The sequence below is a fragment of the Temnothorax curvispinosus genome, unplaced genomic scaffold, assembly GCF_003070985.1.
Source record: "Temnothorax curvispinosus isolate PA1 unplaced genomic scaffold, ASM307098v1 QBEX01010211.1, whole genome shotgun sequence".
NCBI classification, from domain to species: Eukaryota; Metazoa; Arthropoda; class Insecta; order Hymenoptera; family Formicidae; genus Temnothorax; species Temnothorax curvispinosus.
Window position 1 is genome coordinate 83297 of NW_020219991.1, and position 21514 is coordinate 104810.

The following is a 21514-nucleotide window of genomic DNA, read 5'->3' on the forward strand; positions in this document are numbered from 1 at the left end:
TGAATCTTTGCGGTGAACTCGGAATAGAATCGGTGCGATCCTACGATCGCAAGTCACGATAATAGTTTGTCAAGTGCGTCAACGTCGACGGAGATCTTGAAGTGTACTCGTTGGAGATGATTTGGGGCGAGGAGCTAACGGAAATACCAGCCACGTGGCAGGAGGTATCGACCTTCTATAGAGCTTGGTTGAAGAGCGTGTTCGTCAGCGAACACAATCACGCCGAGCGCGGACCGGTCTGCTACGCTAAAAGCGCGGTCCAGCAGGAGGTTCTAGGACCTGGACTCGATTTCGCGCCGCTCATCTTCCAGAGTATCTTCTACGTCGACACGAAAAAAGGTTTTGCCTTTAAGAGACCTTTCAATTCATCCTCAACTAATTTCAAACGGCAAGCGATATTTGAAACAGTTTATAATTCATCAGATTTCGTAATTGTATAAACTGAAAAATTAATTTGTATTGTCTACCACGAATTTGTGAACACTTATTAAAAATTAAATACTTATTGTTAGTGAAAAATCTGCACAACGTTCCGTTACGCAACTTTTTTCTAATACGCATCTCTGACCGAAAAATATTTCAGCTTATTATTTTTATCTTATTTTAAGATTTTGCAAATTTTTTAGACATACGTTTTAAAGTGTAAATACCAACCGGATTCAACCTAATTATTAGGGACATGTTAGAGAGAGAGGCAAGAAATATGACTTTCTATTTCTGAGGAATATTATTTATGTGTATCTTTGAATATGAAAACGGTGAGCATGACAAACACAAACGTTAAGCAGTTATTTTTGATATGAAATCTTGTTTGGGTGCGAAAGCTACAATTTTATACGCCAGTGCCAACCAATCGCGGCGCACTCGAGGGAACTATGTCGCGCGGATGTCCTTGGGGGCGTGCCTGATGAACGCCACTCTACTCGTTTTCAGCCGAAGTGAAGATGCCTAGCGGAAACGTGGACAAGCCGGTTATCGAGGACAATCACGATGGCACGGTATCCATCAAGTACGAGCCGAGGGAGGAGGGCCTCCATGAGATTTATGTGAAATTCAACGGCGAACACGTCCAGGGTAAGTTAAATCCATTCATCTTGCAAATTAACGGCGATTACGCAATCCGTGAGAGGCGCGATCGATCATACGAAGATTCACATAGCATCTAAGAATAAACCGCGCTAATGTACGATGCGCGTGTACGATCCGTACGATCCTGAAACACAGAGGCTATATGAAATTTCATTCCCCGTGTAATGGATCTCGCGAGCGCCAATTTGTGCTAATAATAAATTTCTTCGTCTGACAAATTAATTTACTTCACGCGACCATCATTAAGTATAATATTTCCCAATTACCTTGTCTCTCCCTCTCTCTCTCTCTCAAATAGAAAAAATATTTTTTAATACAGTATTTATTATTATAATAACTCGTGCATGTTATATATACATCGATACTTGGTTTGAAATTATAATTCCGCGAGTAATTATATAAATATAAAATTTTTACAATAAAACTATACAATTATCTACGTAAAAAGTATTCTGTGTTTTATATTAATATACGATTTTGTTGCTAGGGTCTCCCTTTAAATTCCATGTCGATTCCTTGGCGAGTGGATACGTAACAGCGTATGGGCCAGGTTTGGTCTACGGCGTTTGCGGCGAACCTGGAAACTTCACTATCTCAACGAAAGGCGCCGGCGCGGGTGGTCTCTCGCTGGCGGTCGAAGGGCCCAGCAAGGCCGAAATAAGCTGCCACGACAACAAGGATGGCACGGTGTCGGTGTCCTACCTACCCACCGCGCCCGGAGAATACAAGATTACCGTTAAGTTTGGTGACAAGCATATCAAGGGCAGTCCTTTTGTCGCCAAAATCACGGGTGAGTGCATCAGGATTATTTTGGCATTGCGATTTATTCCGAAGTATGTTTTATCAATACCAAATTGTGGGATCAGGCTGTCAGATAAAAAATTATTGTGTTTTGACAATGAGAACTCAATTTTTAATACATGTTACTCCAAGTATCTCGTTTTTTTTATAATGAAGAATATTAAACGTCGTCATTTCTAGGCGAGGGCCGCAAGAGGAATCAGATCTCCGTAGGTTCTTCCAGCGAAGTGCAGCTGCCGGGTAAGGTATCCGACGCCGACATCAAGTCCCTAAATGCGTCCATTACGGCACCCAGCGGCCTAGAGGAGCCGTGTTTCCTGAAGAAGATGCCGGGCAGCGGCAACATGTGCGTGTCGTTTACGCCGCGCGAAGCGGGCGAGCACACCGTGGGCGTGAAGAGAATGGGCAAGCACATACCGAATTCCCCCTTCAAGATCGACGTGAAGGACCGCGAGGTTGGTGACGCGAAGAAGGTCAAAGTCTCCGGTCCCGGTCTGAAGGAGGGCAAGACTCACGTGGAGAACAACTTCTCGATCGACACGAGGAACGCCGGCTTCGGTGGTCTCTCCCTCTCGATGGAGGGCCCGAGCAAGGCCGAGATCCAGTGCAAGGACAATGAGGACGGCACCCTAAACATCTCCTACAAGCCCACCGAGCCCGGCTACTACATCATGAATCTCAAGTTCGCGGACCACCACGTCGAGGGCTCGCCGTTCACCGTCAAGGTCAGCGGAGAAGGCAGCAACCGACAAAGGGAGAAGATCCAGAGGCAACGGGAGGCCGTGCCGATCACCGAGGTCGGTAGCCAGTGCAAGCTGACCTTCAAGATACCCAGTATCACGTCCTTCGACCTCGCCGCCACCGTCACGTCACCCGGCGGCGTCACCGAGGACGCCGAGATCAAGGAGGCCGAGGACGGCATCTACGCGGTGGCGTTCGTGCCTAAGGAGCTGGGCGTGCACACGGTGTCTGTACGTTACAAGTCCATGCACATCCCCGGCTCACCTTTCCAGTTCACGGTGGGCCCGCTCAGGGACGGCGGTGCCCATAGGGTTCACGCTGGTGGATCCGGCCTGGAGAGGGGAGAGCAAGGCGAGCCCTGCGAGTTCAACATCTGGACCAGGGAGGCGGGCGCGGGCACTCTCGCCGTCTCTGTCGAGGGACCCAGCAAGGCGCAGATAGATTTCAAGGATCGCAAGGACGGCAGTTGTTACGTCATCTACGTCGTTAACGAACCCGGTAAGTCATGAGTATGTTTCCTTGTTTATGGTCTCGACGCGGATGTTTTGGCCATTGCAAAATTCTATGAAAAGCGCAACTAAAGTCATCGCACGCGCGTAAGAGTTAACACGTATCCGAGAGCTAATTCTGAACTGCAACATTGTAGAAATTACTAATCCGTCATTTCAGGTGTCCATAAAGTTTACAATATACCGGCAAGATGGACATTTGCCAACATCGATTCTGCTTGCGCCGTATAATTCTTGTTTGACTGATGCAAAGACGATTTGCGCCTCGAGAAGATACTAATGCCAGTCCCTAAGATTTGTTTGCTAAATCAATCCTGTTAAACGACGGACTGTTTACGCGTACTTTGTGCCGCGATGGATTACTCGCCACGCATAATCGATTGCGTAGTGTCGCCCGAGTGACTCACGAGCGTTCCAAAATTATCCGCACAAATTTTATGGATCGCCGGCGATATCCGCGCGTGCTAAATCACCCGTGACGTGGACGCGCATTGGGTTTAATACGCGCGAATTTGATCGCGCAGTTAAATACTTGAATGCCTCCTAGATAAAGCGAAACGTCACTCCACATTCGACAATTCTATGATCTCGATGAAAACAGCATGCTACCGAGTCTACTAAATCTATCTCTGAAATTTTCTATGAGACTCGATACTCTCTTTAACTATCTTTTTCCTTAAAAATAACCGATAGTACATATAATAATTGAAGGAAAAGAAATATCTTCTTTTGTTTCAAATATAATTTATTCTTTTATGTACCATAAGCACAGTATACTATAAGTGACTTGATAGACTAGATTAATGCAATGGACTCTGCGTTTGGAAGTTTTCAAAAATTTAAATTCCTTTAAGTAAGCATTGAAACAGCTCCATTGATGATCTGTCACATATTCACGCACGATTGAGTTTACGTGCGCACCGTAGCCGCGAACGTAGCTCAACATCGATTATTCACAAAGTGTTAATGAATCCGGCTCAACTGCTCGTTGATCCGTCGTCACCCATCCGTCCACCCCTCTTTTCTGCCCTGTTGATCGTCCAGCTCTCTCGCCCCCCCCCTCTCTCTCTCTCTCTCTCTTCGATTCCCGAAATATCGCCGTCTATATTTGTTAAGGTGGATCCATATTTTGGCCCCGCAGTTGGCTACTCGCGGCTGGACGCGGATTAGCACGCGATGGTTATATTTGGGCCCCGTGGGAGCGGACTGCGGACACGGTGGGGATGATCGACGAGGGCATGGGGGCGCGAGCAAAACAGAAACGCGGGGATGCGGTGAAGTGAACGAGGGGGGGGGGGGGAGAAAGCTCGCCGACGAATCGAGATCAGGATCGACCCGAGGAAAAGTAGTGGTACGCGACCAACCTTCGGTTACAGCTGCGATCGTTCCGTCTCTTTCCTCTCTTCTCTCCACCCTTTTACTTCCTCTTTGCTCTTTTTTTTTTTTCCTCAGTCCTCTCACGCTTCCCGTTTCCCCCTTCTCGATCCGGATCCTTCCTAGCTACTTCCCCCGATTTCCTTCTTGTTCATCTCGCTCAAAAAGCTCCTCCCGTTTCTTTAACGTTGGACTTTCACTTCCGGCGAAACTCGTGTCGTATAAGGGTCGATGGCTACCTTCACAGCCACTACGCAGATCGTCCTGACCGGAAACGAGCCGCAGGAATCTCAGGAAGGCGATGGTTAGTTCGATCCTTGGGCGGATATCCTCGCGAACTTTCCTACTGATCCGTTAAGCAGAAAACGCGCGATATAGCTATCCTGTAAATATTTTCGAGCCATGTAAATATTAATTGTGAAATAACAATCTACAACATATATCCTAATAGGTATACATATCTCAGTTTTTTAGAAATTATATTATATGCTGTAAACTATTTTGTCCCAAAGATTATTATTTCATTTAAAAGTTATAATTTTTATTTGAATAATCTTTATGAAAAAAGATCGATTTTTTTTTCGAGAAAATATATTTAATATATTTTTTCTTTTCTCGATAAACGTTAGAAATCACAATTTTATTATTAAAAAAAAAACCTCCATACAAGCGATGAGCAAGTCTACATTATTTAATTCACTTATTTACGTATCGTCGTGCTTACTTTCCAGGCGAATACAGGGTGGGAATCAAGTTCAACGATCAACACATCCCGGACTCGCCGCATAAGGTCTACATCTCGCCGGCGATGGGCGACGCGCACAAACTCGAGGTCGCGCAATTCCCCGAGAGCGGAGTGCAGCCTGACAAGCCGTGCACCTTCCTGGTGCGCAAGAACGGCGCCAAGGGTGAACTGGACGCGAAGGTATAAAGCTGCCCTTTCCCTTGTCGGTAGCGCAAAGACTCGGAGGGGCTGTAACATTCTCGCGAGTCCAACTCACACCGCGACACATCTCCTTGCGAAAGAGAGGAGGAGCGCCGTAAATAACTCGCGCGCGTGTGAAACGCCGTCGTCGCAACAGACCGCGTAGGTGGGACCGCGAACGTATTTTTACTGTTCGCCATATGCACATAGCTAGATGAGTCATGGAGGATTTCGACACAAAGTGGTAGCATCTCCGTCATCCTCGTAACGGCTCCTCTTAGTGGTCGCGCTCGCTTGACAGTCGCGATGTTTTATTTCCTTCAATCTCGGCTCTTTACGGCTCGACGATTCCACTTAAAAAACACTAAGTTGTGTGATACCATGTAGTATTTATCCTTCAGACGCCAAGTATCGTAAAATTCTTAATTTGAAATTATGCAATATCGAGAGGAAACTTCACATTTATGAACAGCATAAAACTTACAGAAAAAAAGAAAAGAAAATATGGTAATTATGCATGTTAGTTATGACTTCACCGATATCAATGACCTTGACATAATGACATATATTGTCAAGGACACGACCCTGAGTAGCTTTCAAAAGGTTTTCAAAAGCCGTCGCTCGTTATTTTATTCAAAATATATAGCGATTATTTTTAATATGAAAAGATTCCACATGTGTTTCTAATTTTTCACGTGAAACGAGATCCACCCCACCCCATCCCCTGTTTACAAGGCAAAACGAGGTTCTTGACAATATATGTCAAGGTCGTTGAAATTTATGAGGTCGTAACTAACATGCATAATTGCCAAAAATATATTTCTGGTATTCACCATCGGTGAATACCTATTAAAAAGAAAGAAAGCGCAAGTTGAGAAAGGAAAATATACTTCTTAGATATTAAGAAGAAAAAAAGGACCTGGTATAAAATTACACCTCTCTTTTTATAATGACAAAATAATTCCCCCAGAAACTTAAAATTCAATATTCTTATCTTTATACTTTTTAAGGCAATATGATGCCATCAGATACTTTAGCTGAGAGATTTCTAATAAGAGCTGATTTGCCGAGTCGTATACTAATCTATCCGTTATTCTTTTAGATCGTGTCTCCGAGCGGCATCCAGGACGATTGCTTCATTCAGAATATCGATGGAGACACGTATTCGGTGAGGTTCATGCCGACGGACAACGGCATCCACCTGATCCACATCAAATTCAACGGGGTGCACATACCAGGCAGTCCGTATCGCGTCAAAGTTGGGAAAGTGGACGCCGACCCGGCAGCGTTGCACGCCTACGGCAACGGCCTGAAGGAGATCAAGACCGGTCAGAAGACAGACTTCATCATCGACACGTGCAACGCCGGTAGCGGAGCGTTGGGAGTCACTGTAGATGGACCCAGCAAGGTCGCCATGGATTGCACCGAGGTCGAAGAGGGCTACAAGGTCAGATACACACCTTTGGTACCAGGCGATTACTATATCAGCATCAAGTACAACGGCTATCACATCGTGGGTTCACCATACAAGGTTTCTTGTACAGGTGGGTATTCTTTATAACATATTTAAGGCTTCTGGGTACTTGTCGCGGCCATGTTGGAATATGACGTCAGAAGCGAGAAATGACACGTTGAAAATTCTTGCATGGTATTTCCAAATAAAAAGATATTTACTTAAAATAACACTACAGATCACTTTAGCACATTTCAAAAATACTCCGAGTTGAAATCCCTTTCCCTTGACAGTTATTAAACATCTCAACATATCCCTAAAAGAAATGTGATACGATGCGGGCTTATGCGCAGAAGCATATATATGACAAGGATTCGTTATTACATTCATTTTACGGCTTTTTATTAACTCAAAGGAAAGGGGTAGACCTAACCTAAACACGGAGTATTTTTGAAGTGTGCTGAAGTGATCTGAAGTGTTATTTTATGCAAATACCTTTTTATTTGGAAATGCCATGCAAGAATTCTCAACGTGTCAATTCTCAACATTTTTCGCTTCTGACGTCACATCTCACGAGATGTCGGGAAAGAGGCCAGGAACCTTAATGTATATACATGATTTATAAATTATTCTAACATTAATCTAATAATTACAATAATTTATAAGTTATTTTAACAGAAAACGACATTGGAGAAAGTATATACTGTCTATTCTAGGCGCGGATTTGGCGGAGAGAGGTGCACAAGAGACAAGCTCAATCGTCGTCGAGACCGTGCAAAAGATATCGAAAAGCAAGCAGACTGGACCAGTATTGCCATTGTTCAAGTCTGACGCGGGCAAGGTGACGAGTAAAGGCATGGGTCTCAAGAAAGCTTACCTAGGAAAGCAAAATCAATTCACTGTGAACGCGGGGGATGCCGGTATGTGATTGCTATCACAATCCTTTAAATCCTAACTAGTCACACTTATTTTCGAGTCTTTAATTCGCCACACTTCGGTCCGTGAGACTGCTCGACTTTGTCGCATTGTCATTTTCAGCTTAATTACCTAATATTTTTAAGCTTGTAATATAGGAATAGAAATACAGAATCTGAATAGGATGTTTGTGATAATATCAGGTCAAGAAAATGATTTAAGGTTTAAATTGAACTTATTATAAAAAAAAGAAAACAAAAAAACATTCAACGGTCTATTCTGGACCGGAATGTGGCGAGCTAGGATTAAAAATCTTCCTTCTGCAACTGAGCAACTAAGATAGTCTGCCGATTACATTGTACTGTCTATAATATTTCGATATTGTTGTAAATCTAAATTGCTGATCAATACCGTAATTGCAGGTAACAATATTCTTTATGTGGGCGTATACGGGCCCAAAGGGCCGTGCGACGAAGTCTACGTGAAGCACGCGGGCCGCAACAATTACAACGTGAGTTACCTAGTGCGCGAACGGGGCGAGTATATCGTGATCGTCAAATGGGGCGACGATCACATTCCAGGTTCACCCTACAAAGTTGAAGTTTAAGCCGAACCAGCATCCAGACTAGACCCGCAACGCGTCTGACATCGCCACGACGGTCAATAAAATAGAGCCATGCGTCGTTTCGTTGTAAACTACACGGGTCCTTAAGGTTTACATCCAATTTCGCCGAATATAGAAACGAATTAAGTGCCAATCTAGATTTTCGAGCAGTAAACTCACTCGATATTAACCGTTGGCGAAAAATATATCTAAAAACGATCCGGCCTACGTCGAAACGACGCACGTTATCTCGATTTCTAGAATAGCAGTCGTATAAAGAAGACAACTATGACACTGACGATAAAATTGCGATGTCACTTCTCGTCGACATAGTTCCATTCACTCATTCTTCCAAAGTCCTGGAGACAATTTGAACATCTTAGAATTGATGATTTTTGTTAAATCTAAAAGATTATACAGTCGCGATTAGAAGTGACGAGAGATTAAAATACACGATACAGAGGAATACGTAGGTCAATTACTTGCTGTTTGTTCAAAAATACCAATTGTGCCTTTGATTCGATGTAAGTACATTTACAGAGATATATTCGACAGAATCACACATGTACATGCAGTATCGTACACAAAGACACAGATAAAGACGCTGTCATGTCTCACTCAAGTCAGATTCTGATTACATTATGTTACATATTATCGGTTATTGAGCAGGGAAATAGTCGGAACTGTCCCTCATCGATTTTGAGATGGGCTTTGGATATATCATAAAACAGCATAAAAATAAAAGAAACCTATATTTTTATATATGTTTTTTTACATGTTTGAAGGTTAAAACAATAGTACTCAATGGTTCGATCTCAATTGCAATAATAATGCAGCGGAAGGTATATTAAGAAATATATGTTCAAAATATCTAAATACATATTACGAAATACGTAAAATATATTTTTTCTAGAAAAATTTTTTCATATATTGTACAATTTCAATTAATATTCGATTGAAATTAAGAAATATAACTTCGAAGAGTTGTTTCAATGTCTAAAATGTACGAAAAAGCATATATAAAAGATATTGTCTCTTATTTTTAGCTGTTCTAAAATACGTCCAAAGCCCTTCAAAATCGACGAGAGACAGTTTCGGTCATTTCTTTGTAAATATAGATTAAATATATTGCAACTGATTATAATAATAATAATAATATAGAAATTAAATAAATAATATATTTATTATATGGACTTTTCGTTTACCATCTTATCCTTATGAGGAACCGAAGCATGTTTCTTGTCTACGTGATAATAAGCGTGCAATGCATATGTTATTGTTTGAATAATTGAAGGAGAGATTGAGAGAAAGAATACATTTCGGAGTAGATAGGAAACATATTTCAGAAGCAAAAAACAAAAATTTGAAAAAGTTTATAGATAATTCAAGTTGATTTTTTCAAAGTTTATTTTCAAAAAGAGAATGCAATTTCACTTTATTAATTGCGCAGTAGCTAATAGAAAAAATTAGAAAAGCAGTTTTATTAGAAAAGCAAGAGCTAGTTGCGCCAATTCAACTTTGTGATTTATATTGTTTAGTTCAATATAACTTTCGAAAGTTACGAGATATAAAGAGAAAACAATTTTGATGACGAAAAATAATTGGAGAAAGAAGTATGATAATATTATTTAAGATATCGTCGTCAAACATTTTTATCATCGTCGTCATCAGTAGGTCGTTCTTGATGTTACGTCGCACAGTACCGTTTCTCATTAATATTACATTATTTCAACTCTTTCTCATGCATTTAAGCCCACTTTGCACTTTTTGCTTTTTGCCTTTGTTTCTTATGAATAGATCGCGCGTCAAGATAACAAGACGAAATAACCATGGCCAGATAAATATAATTGCCAACTTAATAGTCGTGTTTCCAGTGAATAACTTATATCACGTATTTAAAAAAAAAAATAAAAAATAAAAAAGCAGCCTTTTCGTTTGCAAGTGCGATGACAGCTGATGTAATTGTCGGCGATTATTTCGAAAATTAATTGCCGGAGCATTCGCGGCAGCTCCTGCCAAATGCATTTGCATACAACAGGAAGTTCACCACACCAGGTAACTTGTCGTCTCGTATCGTATTTGTAGATTGTAGATCATGAATAATAAAGCTACAGCTGCACGTCGTATTCACAACATTAATTTGTTACTTACCCGCGATATTTCCATCGATAAGTAATTGTGCACACCTTTCTTATCTATCTTGATCAATGAAATATTATTTCAGATCTCGCGTGCAATCTCGATATGAAGCTTGTTCGAGCCTCGATATAAATGATTAAATTTCTACTATCGCGCGGTTATTTTTAAGACAATTAATCGCAAAAGAACAATGTAAAATAGTGCGATCACTTTTTTGAAGTAAATATAAAATTTTGACGTAACTTTATTTAATAAATTATTACGCAAATCACGAAATTCTTTCATTTATCTAAATGGGGAACAAAAACGATTTTTCCAACTGTTATCGATATTAATATAAACGAATTTTCATTTAGATATAATTTTATTTTTAGACATAATATATATATATATAAGTATATATATATATGTATATGTATGTATACAGGGTGCTCATAACGACCGTAACAACGCTTAAGAGCAGATTCTAAGACTTGTCTCATAAATACTTTAATATTTATTTATTAGAAACATTTCATACATGTTTTTTCATCTATAAAAACATTAAAATTTTAAATACGAATATTTTTCCTTGCTAGGTAATTATGGTATAACATTTTTTAAAAGCTTTGTATCACTGTCATAGCTTCCCAGATAGCACAGTTGATCTTTATGAATTCATAAAGATCAGATTCAGATCTTTTTGAATTCATAAAGATCAGCTGTGCTATCTGGGTTTGAATTTAATAGCAAAAATTGATTATGAAAATTACGAATTTTTGTAATGTAACATTTACAAACATAACTATATCGTTATGACAATTATTAATCTTTTAAGCATTGAAAAGATTGGAGCAAGATTCATGTAAACGATTTAATTCTTGATATCTGATCTCTTTTTTTATTATTAACAATTTAACCAGCATATACTTTTTTGGCTGTTAACTCGTAGGTGCACGTGGTTATCGTCTCACCACTCGCCGTCCCTTATCGACTCCAATTAATCTTACACAAGCAGAAATCGAATTTGGCAAACCTTCACGAAGCGCGTGTGAAAATATTCGGTCCGCCGCACCTTTCTCGCTCTCAATTTGCGTGCGCGTGTTCTTGCTCTCTCTTTCTCTCTCTCGGGAGAGAGAGAAATTCGCAGACGAAGATGCAGAGAGCGGCTCAAAAAAGCAGAGTGCGATTGGAAGGGAGAGCGATGTTGAGGGGGGCTGGAGGGAGGGTGAGGGGGCGACGAGAAGAAACGACGCGTGGAAGACGGCCGCGAGGATTGCGCACCTGGTCCTCTCTCTCCCTGGCTTTCGCGGCGACGCCCGCGAAGGTGCCGCAGGACGAGGGGACGAGCGGCGGGGAACGGGAGGACCTCTCAGACGCGGCCTGTCCCCCCCTTCGGCGAAAAGGGGCGGCGACGCGCGGTGCGAATCGAGTCCGCAGGCGTCGAGGACCGGTGGCCGACTTGCGCCGTGTGCGAAGCCCCATCATCCCTTCCACTCGCGGGGTTCGCCGAGCGAGAAACACGCCCCCGCCGCGCGACGGCGTACAGCCTCCGCCGGGACCGACGGAACCCGCGGATCGTGCCAGACGCTCGCGAGCGGCCGCCACGTGCGGCCGCGTGTGGCCTTGGAATCTGGAGCCGGGGTGTCGTCTCTTTGGCCACTGGTCCATCGTTACAATCGTCGATCATAATTCAGCGATCAGCTAAATTGTGAAAGACGTTTGCTTTTGAAATATTGCTAAAGTCTAACTGGCAATTTGCCCAACCGTTTCGTCAAAAGACTCAATTATGTAATTGTCATTGTGAATTTTCGCTATCACAAACTGCGGTTATCAAAAAATAGATGATAACTTTAAAATTATATTAATATGCGTCAAATAAATAACGCCGTATGATGTATCTAGATTCGTTTGCCAATCGACAATAGATATTCCGTTGCGCAAGTGGCATGAACCCTTTCAAAGAATGAAATCATAAGAAACTATTCTTCTTCTATTGTATCCCTTAATTAATTCAAGAGTCTATTCTCTATAACAAAATCTGAATTATTGAGCGACGCGACGTTAGAAGACTATAAAAGTATCATTTAAGAAAATCGAAAAAGAATATATTTAATTTTAATACAACTCTGCTTGATATTATTGAAATGAATAAGAATTCGCAGCATCACACAACATATCCAAATATAATAATAAATCTATAAATTTCTCATCGCGACGTCAAAAAATATATAAATCTCCAATAGATATCGCTATATATAAGAAATTTAAAACGCCAATTTCTCTTTCTAAAACATCTTTCAAAGCTTATTGTCTGCGTTTTGCATGCGTCCCTTATCCGCCGCTATTAAGATCGCCTACGTTTTATCTCCGCGCTTCTCCCATGGGTCTATATCTACAACATTACCCTCCGCCATCCACAACAAAGTATCGCCGACAATTCGACGCTAACGCTGTCGAGCGTTTTCATTTCTATGCAGCAGAATGGAATAGAGTTCAATGACTCGGAAGGGGGAGAGGGGGGAAACAGGAAGGGGGAGAAGGGCAGAGACGTCTTTCGCAGCGTTCCGCGGGATTGACTGCGGGCAGTGCGGGCGGACGAGCTTCGGGGCGCGAGCTTCTCGCGCGCGTGAACTCGCGCGTAAGTAGGAAAATGCGTCGCGGACGCGATGGAGGGAGAGGCGGAGCTTTCATCGCCTCCACCTACGAGCCCACCTTTCGCGGGAGGTATGTCGCCCGGCCCGGGTTTCCAGGAAAACCTTTTCCACAATCATGCTCCTCTCTCTCTCTCTCTCTCTCTGTCTCTCTTTCTTTCCCATTTTTCCGTTCCCACCACCACCGTTTACCTCCACCTCGGAGAGCGGCCCCGACATTTTCCTTCATCGACTGCCTCTTACCGATGATGGTGAATCCGCACTAGCCAGCCGGGTTTCTGCAGTTTACTTTCTCCAGAACGCGCTCGTAGATAGATAGGTATATGTGGAGGTAACTGGGAGTGGCTGATAAAAGTGTTAAATAGGAAACGTAATAGCGATCGCATCGAAATAGCAAATCGAATAGGACGAAAAATTAGATTAATCTTGCATAAATAACGATAGAACTGGAGCAAGAATTGGAATGAGGCTGAAGAACGTTATTAAGGCGCGCGGCAAGGGATTGGGCTTTATAGCAAATGGCCTTATAGGATTGTTTTGTAAACAATGATGGCTATGCACGATGGATAACGCGTGGTGCTGGACTTCCGCGTGCGTATCAACCCTAAATGCTGGGCTGCCAACGTGTGTCCGCGCGATTCGACTAGAAGAGATGGTCAAGCAACGCTAACGACCCTACAACTATAAATAACACAGACGAACTCCCATTCGCAGATTTTTATTAATTAATTTCTCTTCTGTATATCGTTCTGTCGTTTTTCAAAATTATGCTCATCTAACATTTTCGGAAAGATCGGTAGAAACTGCAGTCTTTATAATATTTTAATAAAAATGACGGTTTGATTTCCTAATGGTTGTAACGTCCACGTGACCACCGATCAAGCTCCAGAGTCGATAGCTTGTAAACAGTAGGAACGACGCGTTCCCTTCGTCCACTTTCTCCCTCGATTACAACATTGTCATTTATTTAATGTGTTATAGGTATATAGCCATCTTGAACGAAGTAGGTGAGGACTCCATAGACACACACTCTTTTCCCTCGCGCAAGAGTTCCGCATACCGAGTCCACCATCTTGCCACGCGACTTCGTCGCTCTTGCACCTCAAGGTACATCCCCCGCCTGCATCCCCAGCGAACTGCGAACTCTTTCCCTCCCTCTCGGAAAATCCGCCCGGGATGGACGGATCCATACGGATCCGGGCTCCACCTTCGCCGGCACTTTCACCGCCACCACCTCCTCCACTTCCGTCTTCGCCACCTCTACTTCCGTCTCCGTTACCTGCGCCCGCCCTTGCCTATTACTCGTAAACCCCAATGCGCCATTTTGCGTGACCCTTTTTCCTCCGAGACCCGCCACCGCGGTGACCTCTTCGATCTCCCCGGTGACCTCTACCCGTCGCTCTCGCTTCCGTTGCGGCTTTAATCAGAGCTCCTTCGAAGCGAGTACGTTATAGCGCAGAGATAAAAAACGGAAATTAAACGTTAGACATTTATAAAACTCGAACATAGTAGTGTCTTTTTTTTTAGCTATTCTCTCTCTCTCTCTCTCTCTCTCTCTCTCTCTTGTGCGCGCGCATCGACTGAATTTTATTCGGATTCACACTAAGGAGATTAAATTCGTCAAATTATTATTATTACCGTACTTGACTCTTGCTTGAAAGATTTGCTTATTTAAAAGGCGCTCTTAAAAAAATGCTACCGTGTCCCAAAGGAGAACTTCATTGTAGATCTGCACGATAGTTTTGTATTATTCTCATACATTTGTATTACTTTCTGCATCAATTTTAGTGACTTTAATTTGTCTACGATTTTATAACTTATTATTAAAAAACTAAACTCAATTATATTTGTCTAATTAGTCTGAAATATCAATAATTCTCCCGGCAGTATATTAATGTTTGCAATTTTTCGTGACAAGAAGAAATGATGTAGGAAATAATAGTATTCTCGCGATGCATCTTAACATTTCTCGACTGTTTTCTCAGTTTACAAAATGGAAAAATCATCAAATTGTTTGAATGTTGAATAGCAACCGAGAAACGATAATAAATATCAATACGTACCTGCTGTATCTTCTTCTCCGACGAAAATATCTGAATCTCGTCGATTTGGCCGGGGAGAAAAAAATAAATCGTGACAACGCAGGCACACACAAATGTACATTCCATGATCGTTTTATTTCGATTACAGAACAGCGATCGGGGGACTTACTTCTCTTCTTGATCCGTTTAGTGTATTTACATTAGCTCGCGCTGGTGCATCGCGAGAGACTGATTTGGCGATGATCTAAAAGTGATCTGATAATTATACGACGAGCGCGTCGAAAGCCGATCATTGGAAAACGCAGCAGTTCGAAGAAAAACCTCGCTATAACTCGTGACCCATAGATCCCGTACAAATAATTCGTGTCGAAAAGAAACAGAGACTCACACAGCCAATCGGCTTTCTCTCGCGTCGTCCTTTCGCGTAATCTTAAGATTCTTTAATTCGTCGTTTGTGAAACGAAGATACTGTACGATGCGACCCTCGTCGACGCGGACCGACGACGTCGTGGATGCGTCTCGCAGTTTTGTCGCGTGTTTAACAAACGATCCTCTGTTATACGTTTAAGCCAGGTGTATATGTCGCAGGGATTTCGCGTAATTCGTTTTTTTTTTTTTTTGCAAAATTTCTAGGGAATCCATAAAAAGCCTGGATATTTGGAAATAATGGAATAAATAAAAATAAAAAATATAAATATAAAATATAACTATAAATATATATATATATATATATATATATATATATATATATATAATATCTAACATATTTATAAATATAAATTAATACAAATTTCAACTCACAATTTTACTAACAGAATCTAGGATTTTGCAAAAAGATTAGTAAGATTGTGTAATTTTTATTCGTTCTACAAATATCCCGGTTTTTTCTGGATTCTCTAGAAATTTTACAAAAAAAGAAAACTAATTTCACGAAATACCTGCGACACGTTCATTAGAAGTGTACATTTATAATATATATGATGATTGTTCAATAATAAAAAATTATTTCAGATGTCTGTATAAACATTTCGATTGTAAAAATTGCGACAAAGTCATTTGTCGCAAAAATATACAATTAAGTATCAAAAAAATTAAAGTTGAAAGATTCATTTCGTCAAAACAGAACATACATTTTTTTAACGAAGCTGTAAAAAAATCATCGAGAACTCGAATCGATATACTCGTCCAATTAGTATTGCAATAACATTGCGATTTCAATAACAAGTCCGGAATAGCGGAATGGTGCGGCGAGATCATGGAAAAGTTGACAGTTTTCGGAAGGGACGGCGAGTTTGTAAGTGTAGACGAATTATGTCGACCGCGATCGTTAATGGACGCGCAAAACTGCGTCGGTAATTCTGGAGTGGACGCTCGGTTGGCGATCGTTAAGAACTAACGAAGTTAATTTACTAGCTCTAAGATGCATAAACGTACATACTAGGGAGTTAATTTACGTAACGCAGAGAAATATACAAGTATTTACAGGAGGTCGAACGCTCGTTGATAACGCTGCTCGCCCGATCCGGAATTTCCGGGGGTTGGCTGGGGGGAGAACGCCGGACTCCCGAGGGACGTCGAGTCGGCTCGTTCACATGTAGATGCGCCGCAGATCGGACGGTGACGTTATCATGTTGCATTGTGGACAAAGCTTCTTCGCACCCTGTAACAGCGGCAAGAAACCTCGTTTTCTCTCAACAGGCTTCGAGACCAAAAGTGATCATTGGACAGAACTCGAGAACAGTCAGAAGAATAGCCCAGACAGCAAGCGTATCCAAAATCGGGACATCTTTGAGACATCTTTAAGACGTTTTATAACTCGATTTTCGACACGGTGCTGTCTGGGTAGAGAACAACTGATAATAGTTTTGAATAGAGGCGACTTTCGACAAATTTCGATAAATATATACTCATCGGTGATCAAATTAATGCTGTAGTTTTATGCAAAAGAAAATTAAATTCAGATGTCGATCTGGCAATTATGGTTACTTATAAGTATTAATATATATTTACAGAAATAAGCTATATTTTGTGAGTTGCATGTTACGTCTGAGTTATAAGTTTAAAGAGTTTAATTGAATTATTTAAAATGTGTTTGTCTGAAAAATAACTAGGCAGTTTGGAAGCGTACTAGCTGCTATCAACAATTAACACTCACCAGCGTGTGCAGCCAGCATTGCTCGCAGTGTACGTGCCAGCAACAAACCGAAGTGACCGGCTTTTTATATTGTTCCTGGAAATGGAAAATCCGCGCGTTCGGTAAATAAAATAATTGGCGAACTCGCTCACGCCACGATACCTCCAATTTCTTACATGCGTTAATATAAAAAATATTGTAACTGCGTACAAAGGCTTATCATACTGCTAATTTAACTAATCAGCAAGCGTACGGTGACATAATTGCTCTTGAAACTTCTGAGATGAGTCGCGCGTATCGAAAGCAAAAAGGGAAAAGCTTAATACTAAATGAAAAAGACCAATAAACAAGCAACGATAATTGTTAAATAATTAATTTAATATATACAAAAATAAATTGGTATACGTTTCGACTACACTGAATCTTCTCAGCCATTACATTAATTAAACAGAAGTGATAGATAAGAGATTGAATTTAAAGACACAATACATTGACGTAAAATAAGTGGAAAACAAATTGAAAATAAGTCAAACGTTGATAAAAAAAACTTATACAAAAATGAATAAAGAAAAACAAGATGATAAATCGTAATATAATGATTATGTGAAGCCACATCTTAATTTCTCATTAGATTAATGCAAAGCGGGGGGTACAGCGCGGCCGAGATAACGCGAGATAGATTTAACGATCGCGAGATCGGGAGTCGGATCCGGCAGTTTCTCCAGCGACCGTTCACTCTCCCAGCGGTTTTTCCACGAGATGAATTAAAGCGATCGTTATACTCGCGGCCTTTACGTAAGCGGCATTCCTCCCAGGATCGGCAAATACGCCCGCCGTTTATCCCCGAGCCGATAACGACCGCGGGATCCGATACACATTTAGCGTTTTACTGCCACCATTGCACGTTACGAGCGAGATCGCGTCCGTCTTATCTCGCGCGGCGAGAGTTATTCCGCGTTGATCGCGGACCTATAACAAAGTGCGGCGAAGTCGGAGGACAGGTAATATCGCGCCGACGATGGAAACACTGAGAAGTGATATTATAACGTAATGCTCCTTCGCTACTTCGTTAATTCATATACAGGCGGCGCGTTAGGGAATAATTTATTTCGGCCATTTAAATATTTCAAGCTATCGCCGATGGGAGGAACGCGGTCGAATTTTACGCGCATTTTATATATGTCGTACGCAATTATTTACGAGTTGCGAAACATGCGTTTTCAGATCGCGAACGAAACGCGATGAAATAATATGTATAATGTAATATTACAAGAACGTAATAATATATAAAATACGATATAAAGCGCGCGCCGTTTTTCCGGCTTATTTTTCGCATGTTCAATTTGATTTTTCACAATATTAAAATCAGCAAGTTATCTATATATATGATACAAGATGAACTAATTACAGTGACTCAATTACAATCATATGCCGTATTAGCGTTCAAAAGTTAATCGGTTCAGTTTTTTACGTTAAATAATCGTTAGAGAGCAAAACCTAATTTTTATTATTACGATCGTTTCATTTATTTTGTGAACTGTTTTATTCAAACAATAAATTGTTCTGTGAAATTTCAATAAAACTTCAATTCCATGCAGTACTTTTTAGCTTAATTTCGATTCTTTATTTAAAAAATTTAGGAATTAATGTACGTGCATTTTCGATTACTTGCTAGTTTAATATTAATAAAATATTATTTGTAAAAAATCACGTTTACTTTTATACCTTGAATTTACCTCGAAATTCAAATATACACAGAAAAAAAAACGTTCTTACTTATACATAGAATAGGGTAACTAGGGGCAATATGCCACTCGTTATGTTTAACAAAGCTACGACTAGGAGCGTTGTTGTAAATACTGTAAAAATTGTTAAAAATATTATATCTGACGTTTTGTCCAAGTTTTACTTACTTTCTGTCAGTATTATAATTTTTATGGGGTAAGTACAGTATGACAAGTATGACAACGTGCTTTTTAGAATTTTCTTTATATATAGTGTTTTATATAAGATATTCTTCAAGCATTACACTATTTTTAACTCGATCAGCTTGTCGTTCTATTAACCCTCAAAAGAGTCCGTGCTTTTTGGCACCTTAAAAGTATTCCGTCGGGTCCTTTTTGCCTTTCGACTTATAAATAATATTAAATATCATTCAAAAAATTGCGCAAAATTCATAGATATTCTTTGAACTTTCCTCTTTTAAGCTGTAATGTTGGTTTCTAAACATTTTTTTCTTTAATAGTTTTTTTTTAGTTATTAGCATAAAGAAATTAAAAAAGTGATTTTTTTTAAAATCCGTAATAAATATAAAAAATAAGTTTCAGGCTCAAAAAAATATAAAAAAAGATATTCAGGATCGTATTTTTCGGGTGGACGAAAACGACCCGACGGAGTCCTTTGAGGGTTATTAATATTAGTTAGGATAAAAGTATTCAGTACGTCGCCGATTCGTTTTACTGGCAATCGTATCATACAGGCTGATTTTAATATAAAACTGCTTCTTGGGGGAATATGCCACTACTTAGATATAAGGGTAAAATGCCAGTACTGTTTATAGCTTCCTAACCTACTAACAGGATACTGCTAGTAGGTTAGGAAGCTGTAAACAGTATAAATAAATATGTTGCTGTATAAATATTGAAAAAATGTTGAAAAAATGATGAAAAAATATTAAAAAATGTTGAATAAACACGTTTATTTCATCCGCTAAGAATATTACATGCTACGTACTTAATATTTTACAAGAAAAATTTATGTATTTTAATAAAATATTTTTATTTTGTACTGTGTACCTCTGTAATTCTTTGTGACCACTAAAAAATACACATGTAAACTTTGTATTTAAATATCTTGTATTCCCTTGTTAAATTTAAATAATATTTTTTAATCTTATAAAATTGTTATCATACATACTTTTCTAATTGACACAATGTAAAAATTTTTCAAAGTAGTGCAACAATTATTTTTTGAGGCAATATATATGTTCTCTCTGTAATTGGCGCTGTAATTTAAAGAGATATCATTTCTTTTTTGTAATTGTAATAGATCACTTGAAGCGCGACTTTTCTTTTTGATAAGGTAACATAATTTTGTGATGTGTATCACTTGGGTTATAATTTTTCGGAAATAAAGATACTACTGCTTAGATTTTTTCAAGATTTTTTGAGATATAAAGATTACGTCTACCACTTGTTACTTAGGTTTTTTCGATGTATAATACTACCACTTTCTTTTTTTTTTAGATAACTACATATACACTACTATGCGTGTACTTGGCGCCTTTTTTCACCTTTTTTTTTAAAAAGGTAATTTTGTACGGATATCACGCCTTTTTGTAGTATTACGCATTTTATAAACAGTATGTACAGGGTAAAGCTATTTGGAGGTATAATACTACCAATTTGTTTTTTTCGAGGTAACAACATAATACATATACACTACTATGCGTGTACTTAGCGCCTCCTTTTACCTTTTTTTTTTTAAAATGTGTATACACATAATAAAAATGCGGAATTATTTTTGTCAGACATAATTTTAATTCATCCAATTTTTATTATGTCAAGACATAATTTTAATTCAACCAATTTTTATTATGTCTAGACATAATTTTAATTCAGCGAATTTTTATTATGTCATGACATAATTTTAATTCTGCCGCTAGGGAATTTTTAAGTCGATTCTTATGAATCAAGCTTGAATTCGATGACGGGTTCCAGATAGTGCGCTCTATAGTTTTCGGTGTCCAGGTGTAATAATACGTTGAATTCGATGTCTAGGTGTCCCACGTTGCCGATGACAAAGTCCACATAGTGCGCTCCGTAGTTTTCAGTGTCTACGTGTATTAATACCTCGAATTCGATATCTACGTGTCCTACATTCAGATTTCAAGATATTAATACACATAGACACCGACAACTATGGAGCGCACTATGTGGACCTCGTCATCGGCAACCTGGGACACCTAGACATCGAATTCAAGATATTAATACACGTAGACACCGAAAACTACAGAGCTCACTATCTAGACATTGGCAGCCTGGGACACCATTTGGTCATCGGCAGCCTGGGACACCTAGACATCGCATTCAACGTATTATTACACCTGGACACCGAAAACTACGAAGCGCACTATGTGGACCTCGTCATCGGCAA

General features: G+C 40.0%; 2 protein-coding genes across 8 annotated transcripts in view; one reads left to right on the plus strand and one right to left on the minus strand.

Annotated features, from left to right (window-relative positions):
- LOC112459901 (filamin-A) overlaps positions 1–8862 on the plus strand; it is a 49232-nt gene extending 40370 nt beyond the window's left edge. For 6 of the 7 annotated variants that reach the window (XM_025024264.1, XM_025024266.1, XM_025024265.1 and 3 more), the window contains 7 exons: positions 934–1074; positions 1577–1879; positions 2071–3129; positions 5246–5439; positions 6542–6983; positions 7609–7812; positions 8230–8862. In XM_025024264.1, the coding sequence (XP_024880032.1) occupies positions 934–1074; positions 1577–1879; positions 2071–3129; positions 5246–5439; positions 6542–6983; positions 7609–7812; positions 8230–8414 (2528 nt within the window). In that variant the 3' untranslated portion in view covers positions 8415–8862. Of the gene's footprint in view, positions 1–65; positions 340–933; positions 1075–1576; positions 1880–2070; positions 3130–5245; positions 5440–6541; positions 6984–7608; positions 7813–8229 lie in introns of all 7 variants that reach the window. The other variant, XM_025024270.1, reaches the window with a different exon arrangement.
- Positions 8863–16018: 7156 nt separating this feature from the next.
- The window catches only part of LOC112459900 (E3 ubiquitin-protein ligase RNF220), a 39333-nt gene continuing 33837 nt past the window's right edge, over positions 16019–21514 (minus strand). Inside the window, exons 4-5 of the mRNA XM_025024263.1 lie at positions 17381–17455; positions 16019–16885 (exon numbers count right to left, since the gene is read on the minus strand). Of these exons, the coding sequence (XP_024880031.1) occupies positions 16814–16885; positions 17381–17455 (147 nt within the window). The 3' untranslated portion in view covers positions 16019–16813. The remainder of the gene's footprint in view (positions 16886–17380; positions 17456–21514) is intronic.